Genomic DNA, 14,492 nt, shown 5'->3' with positions numbered 1-14,492 from the left:
AAGATCTTACCTCGTGGGGCATCAATGATCATGAGGAAGGTGAGGGATCAGCCCAGAACTACACGGCAGGACCTGGTCAATGACCTGAAGAGAGCTGGGACCACAGTCTCAAAGAAAACCATTAGTAACACACTACGCCGTCATGGATTAAAATCCTGCAGCGCACGCAAGGTCCCCCTGCTCAAGCCAGCGCATGTCCAGGCCCGACTGAAGTTTGCCAATGACCATCTGGATGATCCAGAGGAGGAATGGGAGAAGGTCATGTGGTCTGATGAGACAAAAATAGAGCTTTTTGGTCTAAACTCCACTCGCCGTGTTTGGAGGAAGAAGAAGGATGAGTACAACCCCAAGAACACCGTCCCAACCGTGAAGCATGGAGGTGGTGTAGTATATGAAGATTATGACTTTGTTAATGTTTTTAAGTGGAATCTGAGAGGATGTTTATTTAGTGTCAAAGAGAGCCGTTTTTAGGGTGACGCCCCAGGGAAGACAGGGGATTGGACAGTAGAGGGAGCCACCCATATTTTGGGGAAGATTATATATACTGGGTTTAAACGAAGAAGAGGTTAGAGCGGCCATTGCGATTGGGAAACGCTGCTCTCCGGGGGCGCCCCAGGGAAGACAGGGAATTGGACAGTAGAGGAAGCCACCCATATTTTGGGGAAGATTATATATACTGGGTTTAAACGAAGAAGAGGTTAGAGCGGCCATTGCGATTGGGAAACGCTACTCTCCGGGGGGATCATGACACCCGTAAACTTATGCTGAAATCTTGTGATATGAATAAACCTTATGATCAAAGTTCAGTATGAGCGGACTCCTTTGTTCAACAGCAATAATTACCAGCATTGACTCGACACTACAAATGGGGGCTCTTCCGGGATCGGTCTGCATCTTTCTTGTGTTCCATTCATGAGCCGCGAGGTGACTCCCGCTCAAGCCGGCTATAAGGTGAGATTCCTCACAAATGTTGGGCGCTAGTTGGTTCGCTGGCTTATGGGTGTGTGCGCTGGGGAGATGTACCGTGTTACTTGTGTGTGCTTTTATTGCTGTGGACTAAGGGTCTGTCATAACTATTCTAAATTTCCTTTGCACTGGTAGACAGCGCAAAAGGGGGGAGAGAGACCTCAGGGAGTGTCTATAGAAATAGGCTTGAATAGGAATTCTAGAACAATCGATGGTAGTGAATAAGGCAGATATACAAGGCAGATATACGTATACAAATTAGGGCATTGCGAATCTGGAAAGACCCCAGAGGGCGATCTTAGGATGGGCCGAAAATCCTTTTACGCGTTAGGTGTTTTAGGTCAGTCTGGGACTGGAGTGTGGTTATATATTCTATTGCAAGTTACTGCTCATCTTGTATCCCACGGGGTATCTGTTTGGGGGAACCTCTCATAGAATATCCTGAAACTCACGGCAGCATAAAGTTAGGGACAAAGGAAAAAGGTAATAAGGCGCAATGTAGGTTGCATTGTTGCATGCCACATGTTACATACATGCTAATGCTAAATGCTAATGCTAAATGCTGCATGCTACATGCCACATGTTACATACATGCAAAGGCTAAATGCTAATGCTAAATGCTGCATGCTGCATGCCACATGTTGCATACATGCAAAGGCTAAATGCTAATGCTAAATGCTAATTGTGGTACATGCTGCATGCTAACATGTGACCTTAGAGGGTCATTGTGATGGAATAAAGCCTCTTAAATTATGTTTGTGTGTGTATAATTTAGGTTCTATGCTTTGTGAGCTCTGTTAAATGTTGTTTGACTATGAGGGGAAAACGGAGTTACAGCGGGACTGTTAACTGTCTGTTTGGGTTGGGGAGAGAGCTGAGAAGCTCCCTTCCACGGTGAAATCGTATTGGTGAATGTACTGCGCATGCGTATGATTTTACGACACTAGAGTGACGTAGGGGTAAATAGGTCCTCTGCTACACGGTGCAAGGGGGGGAGACACAGACACAGACGAACGTAGAGATTTGAACACGAATGGAATGTTCTAGTTGTTACATCGGCTGTTGTTTGAAGATGAAACTATTTGTTGAGATCTATTGAATTTATAAATTAGATATATGTTGACGGATTAAAATAAATAAAATAAAATGACGGATTAAAATAAATAAAAAATGTTATTGAGCTATCTATAATTATTCCTGAGTTAATTCTTAGAGCGAATGTGAACGGAGGAATATTGAATGGTTGAAGTGACTCAGTGACTGCATAAACTGCTAAATTCTTGTATGTTTCTCTGTTCTCTTGTCATATGAGAGGCGATAGGACGAGAGGAGAGAGAGAGAAAGAGAGGAGGTGCTGACGTGTACATCACGTGACAAGGGGTGACGCGACAGAGGATCGAGTCGAAAGGTTTTGGTGCTGTTCTGTTTACAAAATCTTCCCCTACAGGATATTTGATGTTATGACAATTTCACAGAGACTTGGCAAAAGACTGATTGAATAAAATTTGCATTTTGGAGTTTCTGTGCATGAGTTGGTTTGATTAGGGTTCTGTTGGAAATCGAGTACTGACATTATTCTGTAAAATTAAGATAATTGGATGCTTATTAAGCAATGGGGTTTATGAGTACTGTAGTGTTGCTGGATTATAGGTATTATACATACCACCTTCAATCAGGAGGGGTAAGATAGCCACTAATTGATAAATTAGTAAAATAGGAAATAGAAATAAAATAAAATATTTTTGATTATTCATAAATTTATTGAGTAATTGTTTAATTGGGAATTTTTTTTTAATTACTTTTTTTTGAATATTCATATGTTTATTGATTGATTTTTGTTGTTTGGATTTAGAAAAAAAAAAAATTGTTTATATTTTTTAGTTTATATTTAAAATTAAAGGGAGGAAGCCATAGGCTATATAGTCTAAAATAAAATAATTCACAATAAAGGAATATAAAAGAGTTGTTACAATGGGGAAAAGGACATCAAGGCTATGAAGGTAATTACACCTGTTGATATAGTTGAAAATAGTAAACATTGCAATACCATTAACTAAAGGTTATCTGGAAAAGGGAATAAACGTTGGCCTGACATTGAACAACCATAGCTAGTAGAGGGGATTTTAACCCTGACGTCATCAACATGATGAAAGTGATTGAATAATAGAGAGAGGAGAAACAGAAACGACCATAAAGATAAAAGAAAACTCCAAAAGGAAGAAAATGAGATGTCTGGAAGAGAAGAGTGAGGTTAAGGAAGATGGAACTTGAAGATGATGATGCTGATGATGATGATCAGAGTGATTGAGAAGAGATCATGGGTGGATATGACTCTGTGATCAGAAGGAAGTTGGCAAGAGAGGAAAGAAGAAGGACACTAGAGATTTGATCTCTGATGGAAGTTGAAGGAAGAAGAAGGATACTAGAGATTCGATCTCTGAGGAAAGCAAAGATGAAGACAGCGATGAAGATTTGGAGATTAAAGGTGCTTTATGTTCAAGAGGATTTTATCCTACAATGACTAGCAAAGAAGAAATAGAAAGAGATATAGACCGATGCGTATCATGCCTGGATAAAGCGAATGATTTAGAAGAAGTAACACAACTGGAGGAACAACTCAAGAAGCTGAAGAAAAGTAAGAAGATGATGGAAGATGATATTTCGAGGACAGAACTTAGAATATAACCTTTTGAAGAATACTGATATGTCAACAACAAGAAAGAACAGGACCAAGAAACTCTCAGAAAACTCAATCAAATACAGCTGGAGGAGAAGAAGGAGAAGAAAAGCTTTGGTTATGAAGAATCAGGGTGAACCAAATCAACAATCACTGCCATAGCTTCAACTGAACAAGGTCAAATGCAATTCTACCAGTCACCAATGGCGGTACCAGTTGTTCCATATCCACAGCCAGTTTCTGGACAGACACAGAATTGGAGAGGAAGAGGACGAGAAGGCTTAGAAGGAGGAGGAAGGTTTCAGCTACACTTCCAGCAACTTTCAGAAGCATGTTATAATTGTGGACAGGTTGGTTACTTTACCTGTGAGTGCAATGCGCCAGGAGGAAACAACAGAGGGAATTTCTGAGGAAGATAAAGGAGCAAGTGAAGGTCACCTGTTCTCCAGGTGAACCCTTAAAGGAGCAAGGATTCTAGAGTGCCTAGAAGATACGAAGGGGGGTGTCAGCTGATAGCACCGATTAGGAAGAAAAATATCCAACAATTGAAGTGAAAATAAAAAGGACTAGAAGAAGGAATAGAGGAAAAGCTTTTATCTGTGTTGAGCCTAAAGAGGTTAAACATCTCACTATGTAAAATTAACTAACTGATAGGGATTTGAGGGAGTAAAACAGCTGATTACTCTTAAGGAACCAATTGAGCTCTGCTATAAAATCAAAGAGAAATTAAAATACACATACTGGTATTAGAACATATACCTATTGCATTGTTGGAAAGAGATGCATTGTGTAAATTGAACTGTACAATAAGAAGTACACTAGACGGCTGTCTGGTAGAAGATTTAAAAGAGTAGGGTTTTTGGGAATCATATTTGCTTGAAAAGATAATATCATAGGAAGGATGACAATCTATTAGACTGCCTATTAGACAATCTGTCTGAAAAATAAAGTTAAAAGGGGTGACTGTTATTCTTGGTTACATTCCTACACCAAGAGGTGCAAGAGATTTCAAACTAGGCTAAAAGATGTTCGATCGTTTGCCAAGTCTGTGTGTAAAGAAGTCAGAAGCAGGTGGGGACTTCCCAATCACATGTTCTAAAAATTGGTGGTAAAATGATTTTGTGAATAGATCAGTGGAAAAGGTTTTAAAGGTTAGGAGAAAAGATTAGATTAAAAAAGTTAGGAAACCTAGGGTTGAAGGAGCTCTAGGACAGTAAGCTAAGTTTCAAGGTTAGATAGTAAGAGAGAGAGAACAGTGGTGAAGGAAAATGTTGAGTTTAGTGGGAAGATAGATATGGTAGGAGTTTAGATCTGTTAGGAGCAGATGCATTGAGAAAGTATGCGTTGCTGAATGATAAGAGAAGATTGAGGGTGATTGAGTATCTATATTTACAATTCCCAGCAGGAAGATCAAGGTAATTGTAGGTGTATTTTTTATAATCAAAAGTTTGAAAGTGAGGGTTTAGAGTTGGGACTGAGAGTGAATGTAGTGACACTAGTGGTGATAGATGGAAATACAAGTAAAGAGTTCAAAGCTTTGGGAGAATGGATGAATCAACAACAAGGACATCAACACTTCGGTCTATTATAACAACAGTGAGGAGCAATTTAACTCTTTCAACATTGATAGTTATTAAAGCCATTAATATATCGCATTTGATTACAAGGGAGCAGATAGCTCCAGCACCAATTTTAGAGGAATTTTATAGTCTGGGAAGCCTATCATTGGAGGATAAGTCTAAGAGAGAAGTGGGGATTTTTCCATGATATGGTGTAAAATTTGGGAAGAGCATATTGATAATGTTACTTATACTTTGATTCCAGATAGTTATAGATGCATTGAAGAATATAAGGGATGCATTTGGTAGGTCTGAAGGAGCTGGATGGTCAGTGAAGTCTTGGTTGCAAGATTAGTTAGGCCCAGTGGGAGCAGTGATGTTTCAGATTTAATAGCAGCTTTGATAGCACTGTATGTGATGTTTGTAATTTGTTACTGACCTTTGAGAAAGCTATAATATTGAGTTATGATGCCTGGAGACAACGCTCAGATGCCGTTGTTGACTGTTCCTGATCTGGATGAAGATGGACAAGTGGGACTGGATGGAGTATTGATGGATAAATATCCTTTTTGATTATTTGATCATTTTGAAAAATTTGTTTTCAATATTAGTGTGATTTTAGTATGATGTTATGAATCAAAGGGGGGAAATAGGATAATGTGATTCATATATCATTTTATATATCATTTTTATATTCTTAGTTGATATTGATGTTTTAATTTGAAAGTGTTGTTTTGCAAAAGATACTGTTTGGTCTTTTCTTTTCTTCCAGAAGCATTTGGGGGAATATGTAGAGATTGAAATACTCAAACAAGGACAATATGAAGGGACAATATGAAAGGAGAATGACTGGAGGAGATGGAACAAGGAAGGTGTGGAAATGTTTCGATTCCATCATCGAAGATGCATTGGAAGAGGAGACTACGGGGGAGATGAAGTGTAGTGGACTACATTCCAGTGTCTGCAATGAAATATAGACATATTTGCATGTGTAATACATAATTTGTGTCATATTCTTTCTGTATTAAATTTTTGTAGAATGATATTTGATGTTATTGAATACATGTGGGGATCTTAGATGTTTTTGTTTATTTCGTGAATGCTTAGGGACAGGGAGTCTAGGCAGGGATAGAGATCCACTGTAGGGTCCGATGGGTCGACCAGCCTTAGTGTGGACATTTTGGATAGTATTTTGTTTGCTGGGGCTTTCATGTGTATTTAATTGCATCATAGTTTCAAATGCATTGATAAAGATTTATGAATTGATCTGGAGTACCTAGGTGGTTGCCTGGGGCAGAGGGACCGTGAGAGAATTTTACTGTCTTTTGATTGATGGATGGATATTTGGAACGAAGGCTGCCAGACAGGTTTTTCGCTCTCACACTCCATAAAGATTTGTTCATATTTCATAGTAATGTATTCACACTTCATAAAGATTTGTTCATATTTCATAGAAAGGTATTTACACTCCAGAGGGAAATGTTTTTGGTTTAATGTTAAAGATACTCAATAAGATAAATTGTTACTTGTCATAATCCTATTCTGTTTGTTTTCGAGACTTTTAGTTAGTCTCGAAGGGGGGAATGTAGTATATGAAGATTATGACTTTGTTAATGTTTTTAAGTGGAATCTGAGAGGATGTTTATTTAGTGTCAAAGAGAGCCGTTTTTAGGGTGACGCCCCAGGGAAGACAGGGGATTGGACAGTAGAGGGAGCCACCCATATTTTGGGGAAGATTATATATACTGGGTTTAAACGAAGAAGAGGTTAGAGCGGCCATTGCGATTGGGAAATGCTGCTCTCCGGGGGGATCATGACACCCGTAAACTTATGCTGAAATCTTGTGATATGAATAAACCTTATGATCAAAGTTCAGTATGAGCGGACTCCTTTGTTCAACAGCAATAATTACCAGCATTGACTCGACACTACAGTGGAAACATCATTCTTTGGGGATGCTTTTCTGCTAAGGGGACAGGACAACTGCACCGTATTGAGGGGAGGATGGATGGGGCCATGTATCGCGAGATCTTGGCCAACAACCTCCTTCCCTCAGTAAGAGCATTGAAGATGGGTTGTGGCTGGGTCTTCCAGCATGACAACGACCCCAAACACACAGCCAGGACAACTAAGGAGTGGCTCCGTAAGAAGCATCTCAAGGTCCTGGAGTGGCCTAGCCAGTCTCCAGACCTGAACCCAATAGAAAATCTTTGGAGGGAGCTGAAAGTCCGTATTGCCCAGCGACAGCCCCGAAACCTGAAAGATCTGGAGAAGGTCTGTATGGAGGAGTGGGCCAAAATCCCTGCTGCAGTGTGTGCAAACCTGGTCAAGACCTACAGGAAACGTATGATCTCTGTAATTGCAAACAAAGGTTTCTGTACCAAATATTAAGTTCTGCTTTTCTGATCTATCAAATACTTATGTCATGCAATAAAATGCAAATTAATTACTTAAAAATCATACAATGTGATTTTCTGGATTTTTGTTTTAGATTCCGTCTCTCACAGTTGAAGTGTACCTATGATAAACATTACAGACCTCTACATGCTTTGTAAGTAGGAAAACCTGCAAAATTGGCAGTGTATCAAATACTTGTTCTCCCCACTGTATACACTGTATATATTTTTGTGGAATTTTCATTGTTGACATAAAAAACTACAGGAAATCAGCTCCAAGTGATTTTAATTTAAGAAATCTGTTCCCAAGTATTCCCACCCATAATAGAGAGACACGTGAATGATACATATGGAAGCAAGGTTTTGAAATAATGTTTTAGTCAAACTATATCTGTTTCGGCTTCTTGCGGTCAATTTGCAGTTGACAAATTATTTGTAATTATGTTCCGGCCCATCGACCATCTGTTCCAGAAAAAATGGTCTGGCGGCTGAATGTAGTTGATGATCCCTGCCCTATTCTGTACACTTCCAGGTAGAACAGTGGCACGCACTCATGTCCCCCCAGGTATCCATTCTTAAACTCCCTCTGTTGTCCTTCCTCCTCTGTATGTTAGCAACACGTCTTCTTGTCTGCGATCACCGCCGGCCCGTTGATTGGTCTTGAGTTGGCTCGGAGCAGGACGCGAGGCGAGTCGTTGTTGCTAGGCGCCTGTTGCTGGACGGCCATGCCGTTGCGTGCCAGCAACTCGCGGGCCATCATCATGAAGGCATCGTCCACGTTCTGAGCCTCCTTAGCTGAGGTCTCTAACGCTGCCAGGATGCCTCTCTCCTCAGCCATACAGCACGCCTCCTGGAACAACACCCGACGCTCAGACTCCAGGTCAGACTTGTTACCTGGGAGGGAGAGGAAGGACATTGTTGGAAATGTGTCTTCAGCATCTATTTGACAGTTCACAGACAATATAAAAGACAAAGAGCCAGCTTCAATGTTTAACCCCTGACCCCTTCCTGTGACTAGTTGCCTGGGAGGGAGAGACATAGGTGTTTAAAATACTTTAACCCCTGACCCTTTCCTGTGACTTGTTGCCTGGGAGGGAGAGAAATAGGTGTTTAAAGTTTTGTTTTTAGAACTGATTTGTCAGAAACACATTGATTTGACCTTTAATTGAACAGGAAGGGGTCAGGTGTTAAAGTATTTTAAAGGTTTGGACCTCTTTTCTGAGAGAGGCCCAGAAACATTTTTATTTCAAATCTTTACATCTCAATCATAGAAATAGAAATGGTAGAACAAACATTTCAATTCAAAACAATGGCCCATGCCACACGGAGTCAGCAGATATTTTAGCTCCCACTCACCAATGAGACAGAGCACTATATTGGCCGCGCCGTACAGCTCCACCTCTCTGATCCAATGGGACACAGAGTCAAAGGTTCCGCGGCGTGTGATGTCATAGGCGATCATGGCGCCGTGGGCGCTGCGGTAGTAACTCTGGGTGATGGTCCGGAAACGCTCCTGTCCAGCTGTGTCCCATACCTGCATCTGTTTTACACAGACACAGAATTAGACCAATATCTCACACACAAACACAAACACAATGATCTCAAAGCCTAATATACTCCTGGAGGGGACAATACAAAACTGAAATGACACCTTAACAAAATGATGATGTACTGTAACTTAAAAAATGCTGCAATATGTCACTGTCTGAGGCATCTCCTTCAGCCTCCGCCTGCCCTTCTCCTATCTCCATGTTAGCATAGCAACAACTGCCATAGCAACCTGACAAACCTGGCACCAGAGTTCCTAATCTCCCCTGCTCACCTGGTCTGAACCTGCAACGGTTTCTTTATCACTCCCCTCACAGTCTTTATCTTTCTCTAAAACCACCGTTAACTCCTTTTATCTCTCTTTCTCCTAATCATCCATGCAACATGTACACAAGCACAAGAGAACTTGTTGGATAAAAAATAATTAATATGCTTCCAAAAGCTACTGTAGGGATTGTCATTGTTTTGATCCATATGTGCTGTAGTTTTAATGTACTAAACATGGCTCTGTCACTGGCTTTGGGAGGGATAGCTTATATACAGTATGCGTGCAGTGATGCACAGGGGATTTCCACTGGTTCCTGTGTTTAACAATGACACACCTCTATAGGGTGGGAAGCAAAACACCCTTCAACTCCATTTCTGCCTGGAGCAAGAGCACTGGCATTGTCATGCAAAGTGAGGAAATAAATTAAATTGAAGTCTTCACAGCACGATGATATCCATGTTCCTATCAGTAAATAGTACAAGCCGTCTCAATAAATGCTGTTTGCACTGATCTCTGTCTCTTTGTGTGGTTACAGTTGTCATTTTCAGTCAGGCATGTGGTACTGGTTGAGGCAACAAGGTCCTATTCACACTGAGTGGCCATAAACTAAATGGCACCCTATTCCCTATATAGTGCACTACTTCTGACCAGAGACATGGGCCCTGGTCAAAAGTAGTGCACTATATAAGGAAAAGAGTGCAATTTGGGACACAGGCCCAGACTGAGATACATTCTGAAGCCATCATATTGCCTGCTCTTCCTTCCTGTGTCAAAGTTCAGTTGGTTGATGACACAGTCAGTAACACAGAATGAAATACAACCCATTCTAGAATGAAGGAGGTTTATGACACGGTCAGTAACACAGAATGAAATACAACCCATTCTAGAATGGAGGAGGTTTATGACACGGTCAGTAACACAGAATGAAATACAACCAATTCTAGAATGAAGGAGGTTTATGACACGGTCAGTAACACAGAATGAAATACAACCCATTCTAGAATGGAGGAGGTTTATGACACGGTCAGTAACACAGAATGAAATACAACCCATTCTAGAATGGAGGAGGTTTATGACACGGTCAGTAACACAGAATGAAATACAACCCATTCTAGAATGAAGGAGGTTTATGACACGGTCAGTAACACAGAATGAAATACAACCCATTCTAGAATGGAGGAGGTTTATGACACGGTCAGTAACACAGAATGAAATACAACCCATTCTAGAATGGAGGAGGTTTATGACACGGTCAGTAACACAGAATGAAATACAACCCATTCTAGAATGAAGGAGGTTTATGACACGGTCAGTAACACAGAATGAAATACAACCCATTCTAGAATGAAGGAGGTTTATGACACGGTCAGTAACACAGAATGAAATACAACCCATTCTAGAATGGAGGAGGTTTATGACACGGTCAGTAACACAGAATGAAATACAACCCATTCTAGAATGAAGGAGGTTTATGACACGGTAGGTCACTCTAGTAATAATGTACAGATACACTCATAAACAAAAAGGTGCTATCTAGAACCTAAAATGGTTATTTGGCTGTCCCCATAGGAGAACCCTTTTTGGTTCTTTCCACAGAGGGTTCTACATGGAACCAAAAAGGGTTCTCCTATGGGGACAGTGGAAGAATCCTACTGTAACCCTTTTTTCTAAGAGTGTATCTCTATGGTTGGTAAGAGGAAGAGAGCCTGCCATAAATACCTTCCTATCATCTCTGTTGTCTGGCAGGTTTGGGGAACAATTACAGTTAGCAGGTGTGGGTAGAGGAGGGAGGGAGGTGCCCTCCAGCAACAAAATCATTTAAACCTAAAGTATCTCTAAAGTATTTAAACCTACACTCTTAGAAAAAAGGGTTCCAAAAGGGTTCTTCGGCTGACCCATAGGAGAACCCTTTTTGATTCCAGGTAGAACCCTTTTGGGTCCCATGTAGAACCATCTGTAGAAAGGGTTCTACATGGAACACAAAAGGGTTCTACCTGCAACCAAAAAGGTTTCTTCAAAGGGTACTCCTATGGGGACAGCTGAAGAACCCTTTAAGGTTCTAGATAGCACCTTTTTTTCTGAGAGTGTAGCCAGCGCCTCATAGAGGTTTCCTATTCAAGCATACAGTAGGTCTACCTTAGTAGGTACTTAAGGCGTACTCCCACTTTTCTCACTGAAGTTTTTTTAAAATGCTGACGTTTTTGGTCCGGGAAAAGAAGGAGGAATGATGGATGTGTTGTTGGAGAACCAGAAAGGCGAGTCCCTCGTGAACTGCTGGTACAACTTGTTTTACATGTCAAAAGGCCTGCAAAGTCTTCTTGGCAGTATCACAAGACAACAGCTGTATTTTACATCAACCACTCCAATGGCCTCAAAACTGAAGTATTCAAACAGCAACTAATCTGATCAGGAGGCAACACTTAGATATTTCAGTTATACTTTATGTGTATAGTCAACAACAGAAGATCTGTTGTAGATGTTCAAACTATCAACAAACTATCAACTGCAGCTCTGTTGATATGCAACAGCTTGCTGGAGTGAGAGTGACAGTAGGGTTAGGTTTAGGGTTAGGCTGACTTTCATTGAACCCTTTTTGGTTTTATAAAGCACAATTTCTTCTTAAAGTTTGAGGCTGACTTCCTTACCTTAATTTTCTTGCCCTCGATGTCCACTGTCCGCACGGTGAAGTCCACCCCTATGGTGTTCTGTTGCCTCTCAGAGAACTGTCCTGACTTGAAGCTCTGGACCACACAGGTCTTCCCCACGTTAGAGTCTCCAATCAGGATGATCTTGAACAGGAAATCAAAAGATTCGTCCTGCTGCTCCACTCCTCCTGTCGGCTGCTGCATCGTGAAGAGGCCTGGCCTGGGAGCCTCACCAAGACACTGACTCAGTGTCACGTCACAATGGTATGACTATGTTATAACTGTGTTATGAGCAAGTGTGTGATGGTCTGCCTTACAGCGCCATCCCCTGATGGTTGTGGCTAGGTTACAATCACAGATGACATATGGTCTCTTTGTGACTTGTAAATCCTCCTAGGCCAGAGAAGACTCTTCCACATACAGTAGCTTCAGTCCTGTAGTAGGTCACAGCACAGGTGTGGAAAATATCATTCTTTAGTTGATCAGATGTGTTACAGGATTTCCTTCTGGCCATATAACCACCTCAGAGCTGAGAATGGAGCACAGGTCTTTCAGTCAAGCCCAGAATGTTCCCTCCAACCAGGCCTCTGTCTCTTCCCTCGCTCCCCTACGTCCACCAGGGGAAGATAACAGCAGCTCAGTTCTCCAGAAAGACAGCGTTCCGTTCCCGCCTCCTTCTCAGGTGTTGCCCCAGTTTATCTCCAACGGCAACAGAGTGCACCGAACAGACAATAATAAGCGCTACCCCTCCACACAGAATAAGAAACAGATTGAGTCTCCTTTACACTGTCAGAAGAGCTGCCGTCCTTCTCCTCCAGATTGTTTTTGTTAGTGGATGGGACTTTCTCTTTCTCTAGCCACCTGATGCCTTCCCGCCCACATTAGGCTTTTCCGTCTCTCTCTCTCTCTCTCTCTCTCTCTCTCTCTCTCTCTCTCTCTCTCTCTCTCTCTCTACCCACCCACCCACCCACCCACCCTTAACTGTCCAACTGCACCTGCACAAAGAATTTAATCCCGCCCCACCTGCTAATCACCATGTGAGCCCCCCCCTGTGGTATTGTGTTTCAGTTCTCAACGACATTGCTCTCAAAACCTGGATAGAATCTGTTAAAAATACTTTGTTAAAAATACTTTTCAAATTAAATAGATAACAAAATAGATACAAAAACAGATCAACTGTTTGGATGTATTATAATTATTTATCATGTTGTCATTATTGCCTTTATCTGTGAGAAAAACAACTTTCAGTCTTTGTGGAAACTTCCTCACTTTCTATTCCATGTTGGAACTCAGAACTTTAAAGCAGTTGTTTTGAATTGAACATTCTATTCAAATGACTAGCATCTTCCAGAACACTTCAATCAAAACCTTCTCCACCACAACACAACTCCGGCTTGTGGATTGGTGGAGCAATGCCCCGGCTACCTTTGCAGAGTCTTGGGGACAGTGACGGTGACAGAGAGTATGAGATGACGAGTGAGGAGCTCCAGCAAAAAAGGAAAACGTTTCGGGGGAAAAAGAAAACAACAAAATAAAAAGAAAGAAGTGACTTTCAGGAGAAGAGGGAACGGAGGGATATAGAGGAGAAGAAAGAGGAGGAACTGGAGGAGGAAGAAAGGCTGGAGCTGGTGGTAGAACGGGCAATACAAGCAGCGGGGGAGTGTGATCAATTAACATCTGTGATACAGAAAGAGATTGAGAGAATCAGAACAGATTGGAAGAGAGAAAAGGAAGAACGGAGTGCAAAGATAAAGCAGTTTGAGACGGAGAGACAGAGAGAAGAGGAAGGTACATCTGAAGCAAGAGGGGGAGGTGGAATGGCACCTAGGTAAGATGGAGAGAGAGAAGGATGAGGAAATTCAATTGAAAGCAAAGGAGGTGGAGAAGTTAGAGGAGATTAGAGGAGGTGGACAGTTGTGGAAAAAGTACTCAATTTTCATACTTGAGTAAAAGTAAAGATACCTTGATAGAAAATGACTCAAGTAAAAGTGAAAGTCACCCAGTAAAATACTACTTGAGTAAAGGTCTAAAAGTATTTGGTTTTAAATATACTTAAGTGTTAAAAGTAAATGGAATTGCTAAAATGTACTTAAGTATCAAAAGCAAAAGTACAAGTATAAACCATTTCAAATTCCACATTTTAAGCAAACCAAACGGCACAATTTTCTTGTTTTCGTTTATTGACGGATAGCCAGGGGCACACTCCAACACTCAGACATAACTTACAAATGAAGCATTTGTGTTTAGTGAGTCCGCCAGATCAGAGGCAGTAGAGATGACCAGAGACAGTCTCTTGATAAGTGTGTGAATTGGACAATTTTCCTGTCCTGCTAAGCATTCAAAATTTAACGAGTACTTTTGGGTATCAGGGAAAATGTATGGAGTAAAAAGTACATTATTTTCTTTAGGAATGTAGTGAAGTAAAAGTAAAAG

General features: G+C 41.1%; 1 protein-coding gene across 1 annotated transcript; it reads right to left on the bottom strand.

Annotated features, from left to right (window-relative positions):
• Positions 1-7,877: 7,877 nt before the first annotated feature.
• On the bottom strand, positions 7,878-12,932 carry LOC121568090 (ras-related protein Rab-19-like). Its single transcript, XM_041878680.2, has 3 exons — positions 12,060-12,932; positions 8,955-9,138; positions 7,878-8,492 (listed from the first exon to the last, which is right to left on the bottom strand). The coding sequence occupies exons 1-3, from the start codon at positions 12,261-12,263 to the stop codon at positions 8,209-8,211; spliced, it is 672 nt and encodes a 223-aa protein (XP_041734614.1). The 5' UTR covers positions 12,264-12,932; the 3' UTR covers positions 7,878-8,208.
• Positions 12,933-14,492: the final 1,560 nt, after the last annotated feature.

The sequence above is a fragment of the Coregonus clupeaformis genome, unplaced genomic scaffold (genome assembly GCF_020615455.1).
Source record: "Coregonus clupeaformis isolate EN_2021a unplaced genomic scaffold, ASM2061545v1 scaf0712, whole genome shotgun sequence".
NCBI classification, from domain to species: domain Eukaryota; kingdom Metazoa; phylum Chordata; class Actinopteri; order Salmoniformes; family Salmonidae; genus Coregonus; species Coregonus clupeaformis.
Note: the sequence above shows the minus strand (reverse complement) of the source record. Positions and strands in the feature narration are given on the sequence as shown.

Excerpts from the sequence above, each read along its gene's own strand:
- LOC121568090 (XM_041878680.2), bottom strand. The coding sequence starts at position 12,263 with ATGCAGCAGCCGACAGGAGGAGTGGAGCAGCAGGACGAATCTTTTGAT. Across the intron at positions 9,139-12,059 it reads TCGAGGGCAAGAAAATTAAG|ATGCAGGTATGGGACACAGC; the intron begins GTAAGGAAGTCA and ends TGTGTAAAACAG. Across the intron at positions 8,493-8,954 it reads TATAGTGCTCTGTCTCATTG|GTAACAAGTCTGACCTGGAG; the intron begins GTGAGTGGGAGC and ends TCTCCCTCCCAG.